Below are 23,914 nucleotides of genomic sequence, written 5' to 3'. Positions count from 1 at the left end.
AACTGTGGTATTAACATTGTTTTGAACTCTTACATGGTAATTTCCCACCAGCAGCACTAAAAGAAGGCAGCTTTTATTGACTCTTCATGGTAGCTATATCCAGAAATAACTCAATTTGTTACTGTTGTTGTTTAACAGATAAGAGAACTAAGGTTTAGAGAAGCTAAACAATTTGTTTGAGGTTCACATTCCTGAGAGACATGTGGTACATCTCTTTAGGCAGCTCACTGTCCCACTCTGAGAACTTCTGAAGACTATTTTAAATATTCTCCTGTCCCACAGATCTCGAACCTCCCTCTTTTTTCCCCATTCTCAGCTCATGACCTTGGCTTTTCACAGAGAAATCAAAGTCATTCAGCTAAGAACTGCTCAGCTTTCCAACACCAAAAGTTCTAACTTACCTGTGTGTGCACTCATCCTTTTCTTCCTTCTTGCCTTTAGAAAGAGAAATATATGCATCCATCCATCAAAAAGGCTGTGCCTCCACCTCTTTGTATCCCAACCCTTCCTGCCTTTCAGGAACCTTACACTTGTCTCTCTAGTATCTTCAGCCTCTTTATAGTATCCTTCGTATAATCATTTAAAGTGTTCTAGTCTATACCAATTTAAAATGCACATCCTTGGTCCTACATCTTCCTGTACTTACCATCTCTTACCTCCCACCCACACTCACCCTTTCCACCTTTTCACCTTGTCACTCAACTTCACTCCATCCTGACATCCACCCACAATATTCAGTCGTGACCACCATAACGCAGGGTCACATTTTGGATCTATCCCCAATTAGGTTTGACACCCTTTCTGGATCTGGACATACTTTGATTCTTTTAATTATAGTGGGAAAGAAATTTTAGGAATTTACATACATTGCTCGTACTTCATAAGTGCAAACATGCAGCTCTCTTAAAGAAGGCAGTGACTTTTTGACATCTCTTGATCTGGGAGAGCAATCACAAATTTATTAATATTCACTACCTCCACAGCAGCTAAGGTAGTGACATGGTTGGAATAAGAGAAATTCTGCCTTCAAACAGTGACCAGAACCCTCCCTGTTGCTAAATTCAGGGAAAAGTTTCAGTTCTTATCTCCCTTGACCTAGAGCAGCATCCAGTGAAGTTGGCCATTCTCTTCTCTTGGCTTCTGTGACCAATCTTGGCTTTCCTCCTGCTCTCCTGACTGCTCGCTTTTTGTATTCTTTCCTGCCTCCACCCTCTCCACCTGACCTTTACATATTAAATTTCTCGGATCTTCATCCTGGGTTCTCAATTATCTATTCTCTCCCGTGGTGATTTCAGCCACTCCCCTGGCTTCGTTTACCCTAAGCCTGCCGGAGTGTATACATCTAACCCAAGCTGCCATTTTTAGCTAAGACCTATATATCTAAGGCACATCTGACATCTCTACTTGGTTCTCTCACAGGTACAACTGAACTCTTAATCTTGCCCTGATCCCCCATAGCTCCTGACAGAAATTGAGGTGTCACCTGGATGACCACCACCTTTTTAAACTCTGCCACTATTCGATCTGTTCCCAGTAGGCCATCTCATTTCTCAAAGCCATCCACAGCCCTCCATCACCACCACCACCACTCAAGCCTGCACCTGCCCTCTACTGCCATCAATGTAGCGTAAACTCTTAGAATAAAGTTCAAAATCTTTAACTCAGCAGCCTGCATAATCTGGCCCTCACCTACCTCCTCGTCCTATTTTTGTGCCCACATCTCAAGTTCTCTATGCAGTTTTGTTCAGTTTCTCAAAAATTTCAGCTTCTCCTCAGCTCAGTTCTTCATCACCTGTTGTTCGCTATGCCTGGAAAGCTCCTTCTCCAACTCTGCTTGGATAGCTCTTTCTCATCCTTCAGGTTCAGCTTAAAAGATCACTTCCTCAGGGTGGCCTTTCCCTTGAAGGTTAGCTTTCCTTCATGTGCTGTCATTACATCTTACATTATGGTACTGTTTAAATGCAGCTGTATGATTGCGTAACTGTAAGCTCCTTGGGATTTTACAGCTGCCCTTTTCCAGCGTCCCCCAGTGCCTGGCTTATAACAAGCGTTCCATAAATGTTTGTTGAGTAACAGAATGATGATGGAGGTGGGATTCTACCTCAGGACTACATCAGAGCCTGGGGCCCTCTCCTCCAACGCTCTGTTTCTGTGCTTTCTCGTAGACAAATAGTGAAAGTAGGAAATGACAGAGATGCACGGTTCGCAGAGCCGCAGTCCGGACTGAGTTCTAAAGGGGAGGGGTGGGGGCGGAGTGGGGCATCTGCCTTGGAGGAATCTAAGCCTCGGCGAGCGTCCCTGGCACCGGCGGGAGGCCCCGCCCTCGGAAGCACAGGTGCACCCCCTCGCGGCGCGACCCTGCCGTCCCAGGCCCCGGGTACCAACGGCTTCGGCCCGCGCTGGAGCGGCGGGACTTCAGCAAAGGCCCGGGCTCCCAGCAGAGCCTGGAGACCGCGTGGGGCTAGCAGGTCTCCCCAGGCCCTCGGCTTAGGAGAGCCCCTCCCAGCCCTCCCTGCAGCGGCTACCCTCGCCCTCGCCCACGCGGGGCTCCTGACGTTGGCTTCGGGCCCAACGAGAGACCGGTCATTCAAAACAACCATTGTCCTCGGCCCCCGGAATACTCCAAGGACCGGCGTGGACACAGCTCCCCTCTCCTGGACAAGCAAACCATAATCTCAGAGTTGGTTTCTTCCCTTTCCTTGTCCCTTCCCTTTTCCCGTGTCCAGTGGGCATAGGTCTTGAACTTGAGGATGGACAGACCTGGGATGGTTCTGATTCTGAAGGTGTGAAACCTCAGGCCTATACTGTAACCTTCCTAGTCTCGTTTCTGCGTCTATAAAGTGGGGCTCCCAGCGCCTATCTCGCCGAGCAGCATCTAACTTTTTCAGAAACGGAAATTCTCTGGCTCCACTGCAACCAACTGGATCGGAAACTCTAGGGTAGGATCCAGCAGTCTGTCGTAACAAGCCGCAGGTGATTTCAACACAGGCTAGATTTTGAGAACCACTATACAGAGGGGCCAATTAAATGAAATAAATATTGTATATAAAGAGCTGGGCAAATAGTAGATGCTCAATAAATAGTGGTTATGGAAAATCACCAAAAAAAGGAAAAGCCCAAGCATAGATAAAAGAACAGATTGGTGATTGCCAGAGGCAGGGGGTAAGGTGGGCAAAATGGGTGAAGGGGGTCAAAAGGTACAAACTTCAGTTATAAAATAAGTAAGTCTTGGGGATGTGATGTATAGCATGGCAACTATAGTTGATAATAAAATCTTGAAAGTTCTCATCACAAAAAAAATTCTGTAACTATGTATGGTGATGATGTTAACTACATTTATTATGGTGATCGTTTCAAAATATATACATATATCAAATTATTATGTTGTACCCCTGAAACAAATATAGTGTATGTCATTTAAAAAAATTTTTTTAATTGAAAAAAATTTTTTTTAATTTTTAATTGAAAAAGAATTTTTAATTGAAAAAATATAGTGGTTGACCATGAAACAACATGATAAAGATGAAAGGTACAGATTTATTTCTTGAGAAATTCAGCTTCATTACTATGGTAAATTTTATTGCTTTTCCTTTTTATTCATTGCAGAAACTTCAAAAAGGACACACTAGAATTAATTAGAAATGTTAAGATTGCCCAAAAAAGGAGCACCTAGATTTGATCAAATTCAAGATGAAGAAACTTACCTGGAGAATTTAGCAGTACAGAGAAATGCTTCTGCTTTTTTTGAAAAATATGATCGGAGTGAAGTACAAGAGTTGCTGACTACTGCACTAGTTAGCTGGTTGTCTGCCAAAGAAGATGTCCACTCTCAACTAGACATCCCGTGTGGAATTATGAGTCAAATAAATAATGTAGCCTTCTCCACTGCAATCCTACTGACTCCTGTAGACCCTACTGCCCTCTTAGACTATAGAGAAGTCCATCAAATCATAAGGGAATTGGCTGTTGGAATTTATTGCTTAAATCAAATTCCTTCAATCAGTTTAGAAGCTAATTATGATCAGAGTTCTTCTTGTCAATTACCTCCAGCTTATTATGATACCAGAATTGGGCAAATTCTGATCAATATTGACTACATGTTGAAAGCACTATGGCATGGAATATATATGCCCAAAGAAAAACGAGCTAGATTCTCTGAGTTGTGGCGTACCATCATGGACATTGATCCAGATGGGAAGCCTCAAACAAATAGAGATATTTTTGCAGAGTTTAGTTCAGCAGGTAAGAGAATTTAATTTGTTTTATTTTTATTAGAAGCCTTTTTTTAAAATTTAAAAGTAATTTATCTGTGACTCAGCTTTATGTATTTAGCCATGTTTCTTGAAAGAGGTTTTTCTGAATTACAAAGAATCTATCTTTTCAATAATTAATAATTAATTTTTTTCAATGTCACCTTCTGAAGCTTGGTTAGGACCTGTTAGGTTAGGACCTTGCTTAGAAGTGTTCATTTGCTATTTACTATTATCTGTGGTTAGGCTTCTGTGAAGTTCAAATGCTTGGGAGTAAGATTTGCTTGATGACACTAAGGCAGCCTGACTCACCTGCTATGGGATGTGTTTCAGGCTCTGTAGCTTTTGTGTGTACCAGCAAGCAGTACCATCTCTTGGAGATGGTATCTCTGTGTCTCAAAGACAGTTTAGATAGCTAATAGCTCTCATTTCTATGCAAGGTAATCAACTTCTGTTGAGAGCAGACTCCAAGAGTATTGAGTATAGGCAGAAATTCTACCCCTCTGGGTGAGAATTAGTCTGTGATGTTGGTGGAATCAACAAATGTCACTGGATAGGTGCAGAGTACCTACGATTGGAGGATCCCTGGCTTCTGAAAGATTATAGCTGTAGCTGGAACTGAAAAATCTCTTGTTGTTGTTCAGGTCCTTGGGGTGATTAGGGTGAAGTAATGCAAAATGCTGCCAGTAATGTCTAGTAAGTTCCATTAATTTCTGCATTTCCTTGACCGGTCTGGTAGTTCCTCTTAAAGGGTACTGATACTTTGGCACGTGCAGATACATTGTTGAAGAGAATATGGCATGGTCAAAGTCTTAAAAACATTTGTTAGCGTTCAACCAGAAGTGCTATCATTTCTGGTAGTTTAGGACCTCCAAGGCTAGTTGAGCTCACATAAATAAAATGTATCTAAATTAAGGTGTCATTTTGATGTCAAAGATGATAGAGTAGTTGATGACTCTTCTATCCTGGAAGTTGTCTAGTAATCTATATTCACCACTCACTGGAAGACAGTAGGGAATATGGCACAAGCCAGATAATGTTTCTGCCTACTTGCATTGGCCAAGATGTGTCTATAAACTAAGCTACACCGTTTGCCCTTCTTGATTGAGATGATGCCAGGAGCTTTGTGAAGATCTGAGCTCCATGGAGGTTAAGGATCAGCACGATTGGATGGTGGGTTTTAACGTTAGAGCTTTGACAGTCCTGACAAAAATTGTGTCTGCTTTTCCTCCCTTTTTACAAAGATTACTTTGAGACTCTCATCAGAAAGGAGGTGGAACTAATGAACCATCATTCCAATCTGGCATGTGTCAAGCAAAGCAAAAGCCAGAGCTGACAGACTGACTGGTAAAGAAACAATGAGCCCTTTTTAGATCCAGATATCTAGGTGGAAACTCCATTATACAAGTCAAATTCCGGAGAGTAATCCGTGTTAGAGGTGCACGTTGAGGATTCAGTCATTCATATGTTAAAGTCACTAGAGCCTTTGGATCATCCAGTGAGAGTATCAATACTAAGAAGAGAGATGGCCAGGGCAGGAGGGAGCACGTGTCCTGTTTTGTATATATGGACAAAGGGCTCCTACTTAGTTGATGATAAAAATCAGTTATATCAAGCAACTTCGTGGCCCAACATCTGGTCTATTGAATCTAGCTGTCTATCATATCTGAGGCCACCCTCTATGAGTGGTGCCTCACAGTGGTGCTCCTGGTTGAGGAGATCAGAGACACATAGAAACATTCGAATCAAGCTGTAGGTGGAGTTGAGGAGCACCCAGAGACTAAAGTTATCTGTCTTCCATGGCGTACGTTTTCAGGGGTGACATTCAAAAGAATTAACCACCAGCACAGCATGAGCACTGACCAATCAGAACAGACATTAGCAATAATGCTGGAACAGGATCTCAGAGACCTCCTGCTTGGCATATGTACCCTTTGCTGGATCATGGAGCTTTCTAGGCTATCCCAGGGAAGGGAGGCATTCAGAGAGCTCAGGGCTATAGCAATTTAATTTACCACACAATATGGAAGATTTCAATATTTTAACAATGTGGCCATATTGATACGTAACTAAATATCGGTCCCAGACATTTCGACTTAATTCTCCTTTTCTGGATGGGAATACATGTCTTGACTATTATGATTTTTCGACTTAATTCTCCTTTTCTGGATGGGAATTCATGTCTTGACTATTATGATTCTACCCCTAAAATATCTCAAAATCATCCACTTTGCTTTATCTCAACTACAACACCCTGATACAGAACACTCTTTTCTCTAGCCTTACATACTGCAACTGCCTTCTGGCTGCTCTCTCTGTCTATAATCCCTTTTTCGCTGAATATGAATGAGGCTGGAAACCTTTCAGAGCCAGTCACTACCACCATGTGCCTTGGGGAAAGTGCTGTGTATGTTACACTAAAGCGCTTTGTAATACTGGTTGCCGGACAATCAAAGAAGAGCATCATATGGGGATAGAGATTTTTTTCTCCCTCCACCACACTTCAGGAGTCTGCTGAAGAACCAGCAGCATCAATATGCTTCAGGCACTATAACAAAGGTATAGTGCAAACAATTGTAAATGACCAAGCAGCACACACTCGAGGTGTGCTGGAGCAGAGTTTTCAGGGGGAAACTCCCAGAGGCAGCAGCAGGAATAGGTACAGGTACAGCCCCATCATGCACCACATCTGGAGCATCACTATGAAATCCTGCAGGGCCAAGCATCAGATTCCGGGGAAGGGACCTGGACTCTTAGAAGGTGGGGCTTTTATGCTGCATGCTTAAGGATATACAGGGTCAGACACCAGCATACAAGTGCAAAGTGTATTAGCCTAGGTTACCCCCCAAATTAGGGCCTGAAATGAGGGCTTAAGTCAGAGTAGTTTATGTGAAATGACTCCAAGGAACAGGAGTGAGGGACAGGAAAAGTGAATAGAAAAGGAGGAGTCATCAATCCAAGGATAAGGCTGTTGAGCTTTCATCACGTGAATAATTAGGGACGGTTTTGCTGGGACTCTGGGGAGTCACATAGAATACGCTTCAGGATTGTCAGCCCGAGGGATGGAAGAGGAGAGCATGTTTTCCCTGACTTCTCTCCAATTAGTCAAAGGTTCCATGAGAGTTAACTCCCTCATGCAGATTTGTTCATCCAACAGAATGGTGGAATGGGTTCCGTCAGGAGTCCAACACAGCAGTGGCAGAGAAACCCCAGGGCAAAAGTAAGGGCCACGTGGTGCAGTCAGGTTACATCTGTGTGGAGCTGGTCCATGCAATGACAGCTAGAGTGAAAAATACTGTCTGGGAGGAAGTGAGGTAGGGAACAAAAGGTGTCTGATATAGAGTATGACTTATGGAAATTTGGCTCTAACCCTGTGCTCTCAGCTTAGTCCTTGTAGTTGCCGCTGTATGGTGGCAAGACAGTGGCGAGACTTGCTATTTCATCTTTCACGTTTGGGGAAACAGCACCTCCTCTCTTGACTTCGAGACTGGGTTCAAACCTTGCAACTGACCATGTGATTGCCTTAAACACTGTGCTACAGTGAATTTCCGAGGAACTCTGTGGGAGGCCAACTAATTTTGGGGGAGGGAAGACTGCTGGGAATCACTGAGGCCAAGTTAAATTTCACCTCTTTAATACCTTTTGCACTGTATAAAACCACCAAAAAACACCACCTTTAAAAAATGGCAGCAACAGCAGTGGAGAATAGAGCACTCCAAAAATCTAGTCATATTATCCAGTTTGCTGAGAAGAGGTACTCATTAGGGCAGGTCCCTTGACCTGATGACCTTATTTAAAACCAAAAGCTGGTAAACTGAAATGGTTATTTTTTTATGCCTCTGCTCATTCCTTGTCCTTTATCTGGAATGCCCTTCTCTCTCACCCCACTCTTCTGCATTCTTCCCCAGGTTATTGCTACTCATTTTTCGAGACCTGATTCAGACACAGCCTCCTCTATTCTGTACACATTGTACCATTTTTTATTGAAATTATTGGTTTCATCTCTGTCTTCCTTAATAGATTTTCTGTGCTTGAGAGCTTGAGAGCACAGAAAAGTATGCCTTTTTTGTCTTTAAATTCTCATCACATCTACAGTGCTTGGCACGTAGTAAATTTCAATACATGTAGAAATTAAATGGTTAACAGACAGAGTGTAAGAGAAAAGGAATTGAAGGAAACTCGGGTTTTTAGTTTGAGGGACTGATAGATAAATAGTGCTTTTAACTGTGATAGGGAATGAAAGAAAAGCAGATTTGGGGGAGAGGAAAGGTGGAATTTGTTCGGGAGTGCCTCTAGGACATTCAGGTAAAGATATGTATTAGGCATAGAGAAAGAATCTGGAGTTAGGAGCAAAACCAGGGCAGGAGAGAATATTAAAAGAAATTAGCATAGAGGTTAAAACGACGGAATCTTGTATTTCTCCCCTTCCCGCCCCCCGCCTTCCAAATGTAGTTATATCCAATTTTTAGTTAAGTCCTCTCTCGTTTTTTTACTTCATAATGACTTTGTACATATCTTCCCAGCTGATTCGCATAACATGCTATGATCACATTTCATTAATAACTTCTAATTTTTTGTGACATGAACAATTGTGCATTCTTTAAGAAATTCGCTTAGTTTTCCATTGTACATGTCAATTCAGCCCCAAACTTTTGAACAGAAATATCGAGCTCCTCTCAGTGAAGTGAAATATCAGGTGGTGCAGCAGTTCCATTTTCTCCTTAGAGATGTCTCTCTCCACACTTTCACCCTCGTACTCCCTTCTGAGCTGGTCGATTATTTTCTCTAGGCACTTTACTGCTCTTCAAAATCCATTCTCCCATTCTCCATCCTTCCTCTGCCCCTACTCCGCCTCCCTCCCCCTGCCAGTCTCGGTCTTTCACCTGACAGGCCTTCCTCACCAGTCTGGTGATCCCTGCTGTTTGTTCCATCCTGGTTGAGGGGTGAGGCAGGAGCCCACTTGCTTGACTAGTACACCACACTGTAGAGTGATTAGGAGGAAACCTTGCTGTTTCACTGGGGAGACTTTACCCAAATGCCGTATTTGTAGGTCTCTTCTCTTTGATTGGTCTGTTTCCTCCTATATCCTGCTTGGAGGGGGCAATGAGTCTGGCGCCAGAGGAGGGGAATGGTCTGTGGAGCTCCCCATTCCCTTCTAGTTTTTCAGCCTTTCTGCCCTTCTGGGCTGAGAATTGACTTGCTGCATTTTGGCTCCCATCCACTCAAGCCACAAAGTTTTAGAGGAATCAACAGTGCTCTAGCTTGTGTTTAGATCTATTTTAACTGTCAGAAATGCTTAATTTCTTTTTAATCTCAATAATTTATCTTACTAACTCTTTTGCAAAAGGGAGATGAATCATAGTGGCCATCTTAAAAATCCAAGAGTATTCTGGCTCTTTTAATATGTAGATTTGAGGAAGAAAAAAAGGAAAAAGAAAGGGGGGGAGGCACATTGATGAATTATTTACACTTCAAGGCACGTATGTTACAAACTCCACATTTTCTATGAAGTCTTATTTTACCGTTCTAAGCCGTTTTCTCAAGTTTTGATTAAGGTTGTAAATATCTTAAAAAAGACAATTTGACAACAAGAAACAATTTAATTTCATCATAAATGGGAAGAAAATGTAATATAAAAATTGTCATTCATAATATAGAGTAAAATCAAGTTTCAATTCTTGTTTCATCATGATTAGTTGGTAGGAAAGTTATTTATTGTATATGTTTAGCTTCTGTTATCATCAAAAAGAAGAAATATGTAATATAGGACCTGAAAAAGCAAATATACTTTATGCCCAAGTAAAAAGCTGGTTCTCTGCTTAAAGGAAGATCACATTTCTTGTTGTTCTTCCATATTTTCTTTGATTAAAGATGGGACTTATGTTATTATGTTTTCATGGTGTTGCATTTCTCCAAGGAGAATGAAAATCAATTCTTTTTAATTCCACAAGCTTCCATCTTTCTTTACTCCACTTAGTTACCACATATCTATCTGCTTTTATTCTTTGACAATTTTACCGGCATTTCATTATCCCTTTGCTGTCATTTTGGTAGAATTTCAAGATGAAACCCTGTCTTCAATCTACTCTGTTTATCCAGAGACCAAGTAAGAAATTTTCACAATCTAAAATCTTTCTTTTTTACTGTGAAGGTTTGATAGATATTACAAAGGATCCAGACTTTGATGGCATCTATGATGAAGACATGAATGAAGATCCAACATATAATCCCAATAGCCCTGAAGAAAAAGCTCTATTTATGAAATATGCTGAAAATATTCTACTAAAGTTGACATTCAGTACCACACAAGTTCAACAGTGTGAAAATGTTTTTATATTTGAAACAGCCTATTGGCTTACTAATGCTGTAAGATATAATCAGGATTATCTTGACATTTGTACCTACCAGAGATTACAGCAAAGGTTATATCTTCAAAAAAAGATTATTCAAAAACACTTTGAGAAGAAAAAAGAAATCAGGAAAGGGATAGGATACCTAAAATTAATATGTTTTCTGACTCCATTTCTACTGAGTTTAAAAAAGAAGATGAAAGTTCCATATTTAAGTAGTCTACTTCAGCCTTTTTCAGGTAAGAGTATCACCAAAAATTATATATAAAATATAGCTATATATTGAACTTATATGTAAATTCAATTTTGTTTCTAGTATGTGGGTCCAAGCACGTAACCAAGCTGTAGCCTGTTAAAAATAAAAAGCAAAATGCAATGTCTCCAAAGTAATTAAAAATACTTGGTATATTCACACAGTACATGGTATATATTTATATCAATTATAAGGACTGTTGAAAGACGTAAAATGAGTTCTGAGAAAATAGGGAAATATGCTATGTTCACAATGGGACAACACTATATTATATCTCATTCAAATTATAAGTTCAGTGCACTTCTACTCAACATCCCTATTGTGTTTTTCATGAAAGTTTACAAATTGATTCTGAGATTAATATGGAGCAGTAAAAGGTCATGAATGCTCTTACATTTCTGAAAAAAAGATGAAAACATATAAAAACTTTAGTAATATATTGGTATTATAACAAAGAAATAGACAAACGTAGGAGAATAGAGAGCTAAAATAGGACCATGTTTACATGGAATTTGACAGGAATGCAGAGCAGACTATTCTTCCCACCCAGATTAGCACACAATTTGTGTATTTTCACTGGTGCTCAAACTTGTAGGCTTATTATAGTGGGCTTTCTATTCAGATGGCAAATTTTCAGTAGAAATTTTACAAGTCACTTAATGAAAATTTGTATCATGAGAATTATGATAGTGAAGATTATAATCCATATCTGTAAACTATTTAAAAATGGACTCATGACAGCTTGTCCAGGATGGGGGTGGGGAGAATGTCATGTGTATGGAACTGATATGCTTAAAGAGGATGTTAGCTATATCTGTAATGTCTTATTATTTAAATTATTGGAAACAAATACGACTAAATATTAATAATTAATTTCTAGGTGGTGAGATTAAGGTGTTATATTTTTCTTTGTACTTTTCTAGACCTTTTGCATTTCTCAAAATACATTATATACCTTATATTGATGAAACTATATTCTGCTAACAAGTCAAAATATTGAATAAACCTAATCCTTGCCAGGATTTTAGAAAATGATTTTTCAAAGTAAATTTTATATGTGTAGCTTCATTGCTTTCCAGAAAAATGGGCTGATTATTTTTGTCATGTGAGAGATACCCACCTTTTTCTTTATAGTATCTCTCTTTTCCTTAACTAGCTCAGGTAACTTTTATTTATTTAACTAAAGATTCTCCACGGCACAGAGTTTCAAATCTTTTCTGATAATTGGGGGTAAAATATTAGTCTTGAGCTCATATATAGTAATCAATAAGTAAAATAATGTTTTGATTATTCTTTTGAAACGTCTGTACAATGAAACTACAAAAAAGACCAAAATGTATGATATAAATATATTTTAATATTTAAAATATACATTAAGAGCATGAATAAATAGAATGTAATTGCCAAGATTTCCATTTCACATAGAATTTTTTCACTTTATGAGAAAGAGAATTTAGACCTCAAAAATATGATTGCCTATATGCTGTTATTCAATTTTTAAACAAAAATTTGTTTTCATTTTTGGAGATGACAAGGTCAAGACAGAGCGAGAATTGCCTCCATTTATTTATGGACGAGATTTTAAATGCCAGAATTTTCACTACAAAGAGGATGAGTATTTTCACGTTCATGGAGGAATTGAATTTGATATCAGCACTCCTTCAATCGAGAATGCTTTGGAAGATTTTAAGGTTTAAATTATTATTGTTCCTGAAATGGTTTGTCATTTCACAACTCTTTTATCCTATTCTCCAACCAGAAAGATTCTCTGTTGGTACAGGCACTAGGCAGCTCTCCAAATGATTATCTTCACAACTCACTAATTTCTTCAAACATTACATAACATATATGAATTAAGTGCAAGTATATCTAAGGTCTTGTGTTAGATGTCAGAGATAAAATGATAAATAAGCTAGGCACAACTATCCTTGCAGAATTTACAGATTTCTGATGGACCACATTTGCCCTAGAATAGTTAACCGAAGAATACAGTAGAAATCCCTGAACATTAACTACATATTCTTCCATTTTTCTCAAAGATTAGTATTAGAACAGAGATCCTCTAGAGTTTGAGAACAAAATTCATCTGGAAAACATAATACATTTCAATTGTCATTGTTTTTCTACCTTCTCCATATTATATTCTTTTTAAAAAATTTTCCTCTCTAATCCAAATTAGGGATTGGATATATTCAGTTATTACCAGGGTCACTTGGGATTTTTCATTAAAAATTTGTCCTTTACAGGTATAAAATTTCATCTAAAATAAGTTAACAATTGTTTAGATTTGTTTAAAGATTTTTTTTTTAGTAACATAACTTGTATTTTAGAACAATTTAGAAAAAATACGGGATTGTGCTGCTAATACGTTTGCAGAAGATTCAGGATACAAAGAATATTACTCAATACCAATCATGAAATTAAATGGAAAAAGGTAAGGAACTTTTAGTAATTATTCACAGTAACACAACTTGTTGAAAGCAGAAAACCGGAAAGTGTCAAAATGCAAAGGCTAACTTAAAACCTCAGGATGGAGATCCTAGAACAATAATAACCCCCGTGAATGACTACAGACTCTACAAAGTATTAAATGTTATATTTATTACTTCATACACCTTGATACATTCTGTGTAATAATCCTTAGACATTGTAATTCTTACAATGAACACAGTGGTTAAATGGGGATGGAGGTGGGGCTCAAATCCTATGGGCCCACTGAAAAGCAATGGACTCAGCATACACCCCTTTGTTTCCATAAGGAATATGATTTTAAATCCTCTTCCTCTGCTGGGTCTTGTTAAGCCTGTCATCTCTTAGAGCACCATGTTTCTCTCAGTATTTTTAGGCTCTTTTATGTATGTTCTTGGGTTTTCACAGCTTGGAAACTGAAATTTGTAAATAAGGGAAATAGAATGCAGAGGAAACATTTGAGTTGGAGGTAGAGACAAGATTTTAAAGCATATTGGAGTTTGTTTTGTTTTTCTTAAAGTCATGGAAGTAGTTGAGAGGCTAGGGCCATGTCAGGAACTCTGGAGAGTCCCTTTGAGGGGGGTGGGGAGTATCAGAGGAGAGAGCAAAAGGGACTGAGAAGGAATGATAGAGGTAGAGAAGAAACGAGAAAGTATGACAGCATGGAAGCCAAATGGGGAGAAGTTTTAAAATATGGTAATAGTTAAAAACGTCAAACTCAAGAGAGAAAAAGGCCAAGTTGATTTAAGACTGAAGAAAGCCCTCTAAATTTGACAATGACTTGATAAGAGAAGATGTGGTTATAGAAGGCTATGTGTAATAAGTTGAAGGATAAAGTAGGGGAGAGTTCATGGGATATGAAGAAGTAAAGACAAAGATTATAAATTTCTTTCAAGATGCATGGCAGTGAGGAAAATAAGAGGAATAAGGCAGAGGGAGAAGCAGATAAAAGATGAAAGGTGGATCTTTCCACTGAATACTGCCTGGATGCACACAAGGTACTAGAGCTAAAGTCAAAGACCATGTGGCTAACAGCCTCCATGATTTTGAAGGGAACTAAGAAGTAGATCTCACTCCTCTGGAATGGACTGTTGGTGTGCATCTCCCTGGAGGAGGAATCTCTGAGGGACCTAGCACCTGTAGACATACTCCATGTACGATTCTTGTCAAGCTGGAGCCTCTTCTAAACAAAGGTTTATTCTCCCAGGTTCTAGTGTCTAGTGGGACATGAATGATCCTGGAAATGCAGGGAAAGAGCTGGAATGAAGGTTGTGCTTGATGAGAGGTTGTTGTGGGTGAAGGAGTATGGTTGGTGTAAGCACCCTGCCATTGCACCCTAAGGGATCCAGTCGTATCGCTGCAGTGGGATCTCATGGTGGAATTGTTTCTCTAGTTTCTGATGAATGCACAGCATTTGGTTATCAGTGTTGGCAAATTGTAGACGGATTTGAATTTTCAGACTTTCAAAACTAGCATAAGCTTGTTTCCCAGACCCAGCCAGCATGGAGTAAAAGTGAAAACCACAAGAGGAGGACTAGTATTTTCCTGGCTCCTGAGCCAATTACCAGTGAACCTTCAGTTCCCTATAAAATCTACCCCCACAGAATTATTTCTAGAAATCTTGTATTTCCATGGGTCAGCACTCTCAGCTACTATGACATTTTTTCGGTCTCCTCCTTTCCTGCCTGGGCTCCCTGTAATGATCCACTGCTGGAACTCCAGAGCCCAACAGCCCCAAGAAGGCAACTCGATACTGATGTCACTGTTGTCTCTGACACTGCTGCTCCTGGTTACAGAGCTGGCATCACCCCTGGGCTGACTCCTCCTGATGTCTGGTAGATAGCATGCATCAAATGTGAGATGTGTTGAAGCCAATTCAATGACATAAAGATAATTTCTTTCCCAATTTTATTGGTTTCAAACAAGTGCTGTCTTGAGCCCCTAACAATTTGGTGCAAAAACAGCTCTTTCAGTCATTTTGCTTACAGTTGTTTCTTTCTATGTAGGGATCTTCTTTCTGTGTTGGTCCTGGACCAGAGAATAATCTGAATGATGGAAAACATACCATCTCAAAATCTCCCCTCTTCTTTGCTTTTAGGGGCACTGTTATTGGGCTGAGCTCATGTATCGTGATGTTCTCTTTCCTCAGAATGATTTACTTCCTAGGAGACTCCCGGTCCCTAATGAAAATAGGATCATTCCCACTGGCCTTCCTGCCCTGCTTGGAAACATCTAAGTCCTAGATTCATTTTTGGCTCAGGTTGTATTCTTCCACCATTACCAACATCAAAAAATAGGAGCCACAGTCAGATACCCAGGATTTGGCAGTCCATGAAAGTAGAAGAACTCATGAATTATTAAGATGACAATGATTGGAGCAAATAGATGAGTTGATACTGATACTAAAATGTCCTACTTGGGGGAGAGCATACCAGCATCATGTTGCTGTTGTGGATGTTGGGAGGCAGGTCAGAAAACAACTTGACGTGACAGTGGCGTGTCAGGGAAGTGTGATGTTAGAGGGTCCTACTGCAGTCCCTAAGCTGAGTGCAGATGCCCAGGCAGAAGACTATGGAGGGAGTTGTTTAAAAGTGAGGCTCTGCTAAAGCCCCTGCTGATGCCTACACTTAAAGTTTTGAGTAAGAACAGTGGTGTGTCACTATGCAGTACTTGGATGAGGGCTCACTCACAGTGCTGGCCATCTGGGCTTTCTGTGCTTCCAGTAATCATCTCTGTGTGGGCCATTGTTGGCCTAATGCACAGGTTGTGTATCCAACTTTGCAGGGGTGGGAGGGGTCACAAAATTCTGAGGTCAGAGACTTTTTCAGGGTACGGTGATCTTCACCACCGGTTGCTTCTCCAGTTTCTAGGGTAGGACAGCTCCCTGCTGGTTTTGGTTGTTTGATTGGTATTGGATGATTAGACCAACTTTCTAAAAGAAATCAGCCTACCCTCCCTTGGTATTTGTTAAATTCATAAGTTTGTTTCATCGCTTGGGCAGTTATCTGGGAGTACATCACTGAGTACCGGGGCTCCAAATGTAGTCAGCAGCTTCTGATTCCATAGCAATTTCCCACAGCCAGAGCCAGCTCCCTAGAGAAGTACATGAAAAGACAGAGGTTTCTGACACTGGGATTCTCTTGGAGCAAGATGATGTAGAGCTGGGCCAGCCAAAGACCAAAGGGTATCCTTAGTGTAATCCCTCATGCCTAGATCTTTGGACACAGTCTTACGGGACTTGGGGTGTCTGTATATGGTGTCCACTCTTATCAGTGTGTATAATACCAAGGAAAGGTGAGCCGTTTTCTTCTAGAAATTTAGTTTAGTCATCCAGTGCAAATCAAGTATCCAAGCCTGATCCATATAGCTCCTTAAGGCCCATTAGCCTATCACCACTATGATCTGAAAGCCTTCAAATCTGGGTGGGATTCAGAATTCCTGCTCCTCAATTTCGGAGGCTGGAGTCTAGTAAGTTAGGCAAGTTCCCATTGATGAAGGTGGACAAAGTGACAAGTCCACCACCTGGCCTGGCACTATACCTGAGAGGTGTGGGTAAAGAAGCCTTTAGTTTATATTCTCGTAGTCTGGTTTCCTTTGGGGGAAGAAGATGGTGGATATGAAGAATGACAGCCTCAAATAAATGCTAACAGGTCCTCAAATATGTCTCCATCTATGCAGAGGTCTATTATATTCAGAAAACTGGGATTGAAGTAAAGGTCAAAAAAGAGAAGGTATTAGCCCCTGATCGGTTCATAATAGAGTGTTTTCCTAAGATCTTCCTTTAACTGATCCATGCCGCCCCATGATTCCACCTTAGCCTATGGGCAAGGAGTTTCCTTAGCATAGAGAGTCACCGACTCACTTTACTGGAAATTAGCGTAATGGAAAAAACTTCTCAGCATCCTTAGGAGAACTAATAGTCCCTGAGCAGCAAAGTGAAGAGCCATGGGAGGGGATCACCACTGTCAAGAATACTGTTTTTACAGCGACCAGTAGTTGCCTTTAGAGGAGAAACCCAGGTAACATTAAGAGGCTTCCCACTGGCAGAGGTGGGGACAGCAGCTGAGACACTCACCACTGAAATCTGGCAATGGGGAAAGGTAACTCGTGGCAGAAGTGGAGGAAGGCCACCATTTTCTTTTTACCTGTGATGATAAGCAACCCCAGGGAACAGAGCCACTCAAGATGTTGTCATTTTTTCATTCCAGAGTGAGAGGGGACTGGGCCTATTGCCTACCCATGATTCAAGGACCTGGTGGGTTGGGGTTTCTCTAGCCCACTGTGCAGTGAGTAAAAGTCAAGCAGCCATTACCCAAAGCATCATTCCAAATCAGACTCACGGTCCACTCTTGAGAAAGCAAATGTAGACATAACTAGATTAAAGGAATTAAAAAGTAAATTTGTAAGAGGAGATTAAGCAGATGGTTAGAAGGTAAACCTAGGAATCTTTCAACCAGAGTTAGGACTTTCGGTGACTTTTAGGCAGTGCCCCTAGTCAGTGGTATAGGAAAGACAGAGTCAATTAAAAAGGTCAGTATGGAGAAGATACTTGTTATAAAAGACCTGATTAATAACAGTTGATAACCATGTCATTAAAATACAATCAAGTACATTTTAAACTATATTTTGTATTTGTTATAGAAAATCGTAATTGTTATAGAAAAAGTTTTGCCGGCATAGAAAAAATGTAACAAATAACTTCCAAGTCAGAAAGACTTAAATTGTTTTCATTTTTTTTAATAGCTACTATGTGATCAGTTTTGAACTTGAAATTTTCTATCAGCAACTATATAAGATACAGTGGTGGGGAGCCATAAATGAAATAGTGAACAATCTGAGACTGAAAAGACTTCCACTGACAGATGCTCAATTACATGAACAATTTAAGAAAAAATTTGGTTTCAAAAAAGCTATGAAATGCAAGGTATTTCAATGATTACCACAAAATTTAGTGTAAGAAATTATAAATAAGTATGTCTCAAATTTTTATCATAGGGATAAATAATAAGTTAAATAAAGTCTTCAATATGCAATTAAGATTCCACATTTTAGCAACTGAAAAGCTCTACAATTCTGGATTACCAACTTCTGGCCAGGTTACAAAACAACCTGTTTATGAATGGAATTGTGATTAATATTAATAACAGCTGAATATCTATTGAGTGCTTATTTTGTATGCCAGGCATACAAATACTATAAATTCTTTGAACAAATTCTTTCAAGACACTGATACTATTGTTATCAATCCTATTTTACAAATGAGAAATTTGACATGCAGCAAGTTAAGGATCTTTCCCAAATCACACAGCTAGTAAATTGCAAAGGCAGGCTTCAGTCGTGGGGACTAAATCTAAGGAGCAAACCTGGCATCCTGAATCAAACCTCTGTATCTGCTTCAATATGCCTTGACTGACAGCTTTTGGAACTGATAAATTAAGTGGTGAGCTCACCAGTTTCAAAGGATACATTGGCATTTACTTACCATTTGTTTTAATGCCCACAAATTTTAAGCTTTGATAAACTATTAGTTTAATTTAAAAATATTATTGCAAAGCAATTATATGCCAATAAAGATGTTTAAAAAATTGAGTAGTCAGAACATCTAAAAGAAGAGTGTAACATTTTCACCTCTCCACTTTGAGACATAGAGCAAAGAAGACAAACTGTATTCCTATAGCTATATATTTCAAGTCTCTAGACTTCTAAGTTAGATTGTTCTTAAATCAGAGAAGGAATTTGATGTCCATTTGCTTTTTAAATATTTCAGAAAGATATTTGTTTCCTTGTTTTAATTGTCTCCAGAGAAGAAAGATTTACAACTTCTCCCTTAAAAAAAGGACAGGAAAAAAAAAAAACTTCCCCAAAATATTTTTTAAAGTTCTCAATGTTTCTTTATAGCTCTAACAACTTCCTTGCCCACAGATCTTGTAAAAATTCTACTGTAATTGCACACCAATCGTGATTATAATAATATAGTTCATTGTACTTTTCTTCCTTTAACTAAACTTCAGGTGTATTTTGAAAAAACTAATTCTGGCCTTCCTAATAATTTTAGAGTATCCCATTTGGTATGAAGTCTGCTGCTGAAAGAGGATTATCTGCTGTTTTCCATACATTTAGCCGTAAAACTTCAAGTTCGACGATCAATGTTTCAGATGAGGCAGGTTATGCTATTTTCCATCAAGCTGCTCTACACAACAGAGTTCCAATCATATGTCAACTGTGCAATGCCAACTTCAATGTTAACCAGAGACGCTTTATTATACTTAGCCAAGGTACCATAAAGTTTTTAAATCTTAAAATGTTTTTCTTTTACTTACCCCTATTCGGCATTAGGAATGCATGTTGATTTTAGCACAAGGTTAAAATTTTGTATTGGAACCTCGAGCAGAGCTGAGGTTTTTGTTTCACTTATCTCAGAGAGGCTCCTTTTAGTTCTCTAAGTATCACTTGTTGCTCCCTTATGTAGTAAATATTATTTGTTTATTGTGTTTCCCTCATTTGAATATAAGCTCCATGAAGGGCAAGGATTTGGTTTAGTTTGTTTGCCATGGTATCCTAGTGCCCAGAAGAGAACCTGGCATTGGTAGGTGCTTGAGAAATATTTGTTGAATGAATGGCATGATAGATGAATTCAGGGTAGCCTTTGATAATCACTGACATAATTAATATACAGTGATGTGCTGTAGAAATTCTGAGAAAAGGGAGATAAATAGACATCCCAGCAGAACATCCATTTCTTATCCTAGGCTCTTAACCAGGTAATAGTTTCTTCATACTACATAAACTTATATTTAATAACAAAAAATCCTCTATAATCATAATTTTATGATTAATGACCCCTTTAAGGCTAACCTAGTTTAAACTTTAAAAAGCAAATTTTCTTGATTATTATTGTAGATATACATACATATTTATATGTTCATTGGAATAAATTTAACCAGTATAAAAATAATAAAATTGAAAATAAAGTGGCAGCCCTCCACAACTGAAGAGGGAAATAAAATGTTGGGAATAGCTGATGCAATAACATTGGCAATAAGAAATGGCAATTTTATATTTTAACTTGCTGCCTTAAGAGGCTGTGTTTAAGTTTCACACCAACACAAAATGTGCTGCTTTAATCCTGTTGACTACTGATAAATTTCATACTCTATCAGTATAATTTAAATGTTTTGGTATTAAGATGCTTCTGTTACTTAATTAAAATATTCAATACACAATGAACTTAGTTAAAATAGAGCAAAATTCAGTCAAAATGCAATGGGTGGTCTGTTATTTAAAGATGTGTTTTATTTTAAGTGTTTTTGGTGTAAAAAAACCATTGCTAATTAAAGTTTCTCATTCATCCTGTGACTACATAGATTTCCATTTGCTAAGAACTGAGTAGAGTTTGAAGTACGGAAAATGTCTGTGTTATTACTTAACCAACACAAAACTGCCCCCTGTGAGTTTTGGCCAGCCATGAGCGAGGCAGCGTTTCTGGGTCTGCTCTGATGCAATGACAGACGCATGCCCACACCCAGATGACTTGGCCCAAAATTACACTCAGTCCTGCTGGATGTAATCCTGTCACCTGCATCTCAAAATAGTCATTTTGTTCTCCTTCATATGAGTCAATGTTGACTAATTTAGGAAACCTTTTGCATACTAATAATCATACTTCTATGTATATTCCCTTTTAAAACAGAGTCATCAAAACTAGACATGAAAAATGAAAGAAATGGTAAGACATAAGTAAAATACTTGGTGCATTTTTAAAAGTTTATATATTAAAACTTTTCTTGTAGTATATAATCTTCAAAATGCTGTCACATGAGAATAACACAAAATGATTTTTATATACATTTTGAAGTATACATTTTTTCTACCCATGATTATTTATTCATCTTTTTCTTAAGTTTTGGGGGATGGTTCTCTTTTTTTTAACCTTGGAATTTGCAAATTATCTCTACTTATTTTTGTAAAATCAGGCCCCAATGTGGGTTTTATGCCTAAAAAAAGAGCAGTTAATATTATTTAGATATGCTGCCATCTAGTGACATTAACAATCTGAGGTCTGAGGAATGAGTCATTCTTGCTGAGGTGAGAGACTTGACCTAAGTATTGTGTATGATGAAAACAGAAAAAAATTTAAAGGATACACCTTCTATATCTATATCTAAAAGGCTATACCTTCATACTCTATATAGGCTAATTCAAGGAGGGTTTATTTTTCAAGAAACCATTTACAAAGACCTGAATTTTGTAAGGGGAGGGTAATAGTTATGCAAACCAGCCACCTTCTATTGGTGGAAGAACAGCTAATGTGAGATGACCAGAGAGGATAAGTATCCTGACCTCATCATCCTCCTTCTCCAGTCTCCTGCCAGGGCTCCTCATTGGCAGTTACTGACAAGAAGCCAAAGGACAGGGGTTGCAAAATCTGCAGAGGCAGAGAGCAGGGAGCATCTTAGAGGGAGGTGAGTGGGCCTGGAGGGGGAAAAGAAAGCTTATCTACAGGCCCACCTACCCTGTAGGAATTTGCAATTGAGTAACAATAGTACACCTCCTGCATCATTGCTCTGTTTTTTCCCCTTTTTCTTTTCTAAATATTACTTATGGCTACCTTGTATAATATTTATTTGTTTATTGTGGCTTCCTCCATTGAATATAAGGTCCATAAGGGCAAGGATTTGGTTTACTCTGCCATAGTATCCTAGTGCCCAGGAGAAAGCCTGGCGTTAATAGGTAGTTGGGAATAGTGCTGTGTGAACGCATGATGGATGAATGCAGGGTAGCATTTCATAATCACTGGCATTATTAATATACAGTGATGTACTATAGAAGTTCAGGGAAAATTCAGGGAAAAGAGAAAAATGGCTTTCAGGTCCCATTAGAGCATCTGTTCTTTAGACCAAGGTTCTTTCTCTACCCGAGAATAATTTCTGCAGACTACATAAACCCCTCCAGAACTTCCCTGATTCGAGCATGACTAGGACAGTGTTTCTCAGCCTCAGCACTACTGACGTTCGGGCTTGATAAGTCTTTGCTGTAGGGGCTATCCTATGCACTGTAAAATGTTTAGTAGCAGCCGTGGCCTCTACCCACTAAATGCCAGTAGCAACCCCTACCCCAGCTGTGACAACCAAAATATCATCAGACATTGCATATGTCAAGGGGAGACATTTCGTCCCACTATTATTGGATAAACTTTCAAGTATGTAGGGATCACACAGGTATCTTGTTAAATGCAGACTGATTCGGAGGGCTGGCTGACAGCCGAGATCCTGCATTTCTATTAAACACACTTTAAAGGAGTAAGGGGGGCGGGTGTAAGAATAGTATTCCTGCCCCTGGGTTGTGCTGAAATATTTTTTGAAGGAAGGTAGAGAAGAGAAGGAGAGGGTCAGTGGGGAGGTTAGCATTGTTTAAAACAAACAACCAACCAAACCAAACCGAACAAACAAACTTCAGTTCATTTTGATATGTTTCTCCTGCTGAGCTAATTGCGTTTCATTGATTGAAATGAACCAAAATGTTCTGTAGTCCTATGATTAGGTCTCAGTCTTTTGGGGAACTTGTGCTCCTGAACCATGAACTTCAACTTGCTTCTCAGTCCCTGCCTGCCCCTTACTTCCCTTCCCCCAGGCAGGTTAGGCTCCGATAAAACCTCAGCAGATGAGGCTCCTGAGGACCGACTGGCCTTGTTAAGAAAATTAGAATGCTGTGGTGTATTTCCAAATGGTTCCTTTCCCCCTTCCCCTGCTGGAAGCACAAGGGGGTATTTCTTCAATATTAACTGTGAGGACCTGGTCGAGCTCCTGGAGGTAAAACTCTCTAGAGCATGGGGGCCTCTTATGACTGGGCCCCCTGGAGTTTCTGACTATCAGACTTGTCCACACTGAGCCACCAGCAATTTGTCAATTACACATCAGGTTTTCTGACCCTGCCACTGGTTCCTATAGAGGTTTCTGCTCTTGGATTTCTGCTCCAGTAAGTTGTGATTCTCTGTATCTGCCTGTCTATCTCTCTAGTTTTGGGAGCAGCATTTTTGCCCTGTGACCTCACTTCTCTAATGGATCTGAGAAGAGTTGTTCATTTTTCAGTTTGTTCAAGTTTTTACTTGCTTTTAGGATGGATTGGGGACTTTTAAGCTCTTTACATGCCAGAGCAGAAACTGGAAGACTAAGCAGTAATTTTAAATAAATAGATTTGGGTCAGATGTTATAGATTATCAAAGGCTATGATATAGAGCTTAGACTACTAAGGCAGGCAGGAGGCCATTGGAATTTTCTGAGTTGGGAGAAAAACAGTGCTTCACTGAGGAAATACCATTTTGGCTGATGAATAAATAAGACAGGTAGACCCCAATCGGAGAAGTGTTGTTTGGGAGAAGGAAGCTTTCAGACAGCAGAAATAGCCCAGGGTGACTGGATAATTCATCATCCAAATCAGGGAGTTTGAAAATGGAAGGGCAGTATTAATAATTATGCTGGGGCAACAGGCACAGACCAGTACTTTCCTGGACAGTCGGTCACCCTACATTTGAGGAGCTACAAGAAAGCCCAAATAAAGAGAACAAGGTGTGTATGTTGCCTTTCTTTCTTTCT

General features: G+C 39.4%; 1 protein-coding gene across 1 annotated transcript in view; it reads left to right on the top strand.

Annotated features, from left to right (window-relative positions):
• Positions 1-73: 73 nt before the first annotated feature.
• Positions 74-23,914, top strand: part of ANKAR (ankyrin and armadillo repeat containing) — a 76,631-nt gene continuing 52,790 nt past the window's right edge. Inside the window, exons 1-7 of the mRNA XM_024733657.1 lie at positions 74-2,939; positions 3,607-4,242; positions 10,402-10,839; positions 12,381-12,544; positions 13,184-13,287; positions 18,066-18,246; positions 19,378-19,597. Of these exons, the coding sequence (XP_024589425.1) occupies positions 3,642-4,242; positions 10,402-10,839; positions 12,381-12,544; positions 13,184-13,287; positions 18,066-18,246; positions 19,378-19,597 (1,708 nt within the window). The 5' untranslated portion in view covers positions 74-2,939; positions 3,607-3,641. The remainder of the gene's footprint in view (positions 2,940-3,606; positions 4,243-10,401; positions 10,840-12,380; positions 12,545-13,183; positions 13,288-18,065; positions 18,247-19,377; positions 19,598-23,914) is intronic.

This window comes from Neophocaena asiaeorientalis, unplaced genomic scaffold, assembly GCF_003031525.2.
Source record: "Neophocaena asiaeorientalis asiaeorientalis breed wild unplaced genomic scaffold, Neophocaena_asiaeorientalis_V1.1 scaffold24, whole genome shotgun sequence".
Classification (NCBI taxonomy): Eukaryota; Metazoa; Chordata; class Mammalia; order Artiodactyla; family Phocoenidae; genus Neophocaena; species Neophocaena asiaeorientalis.
The sequence above is the reverse complement of the archived record's forward strand: the minus strand, read 5'-3'. Positions and strand labels throughout refer to the sequence as shown.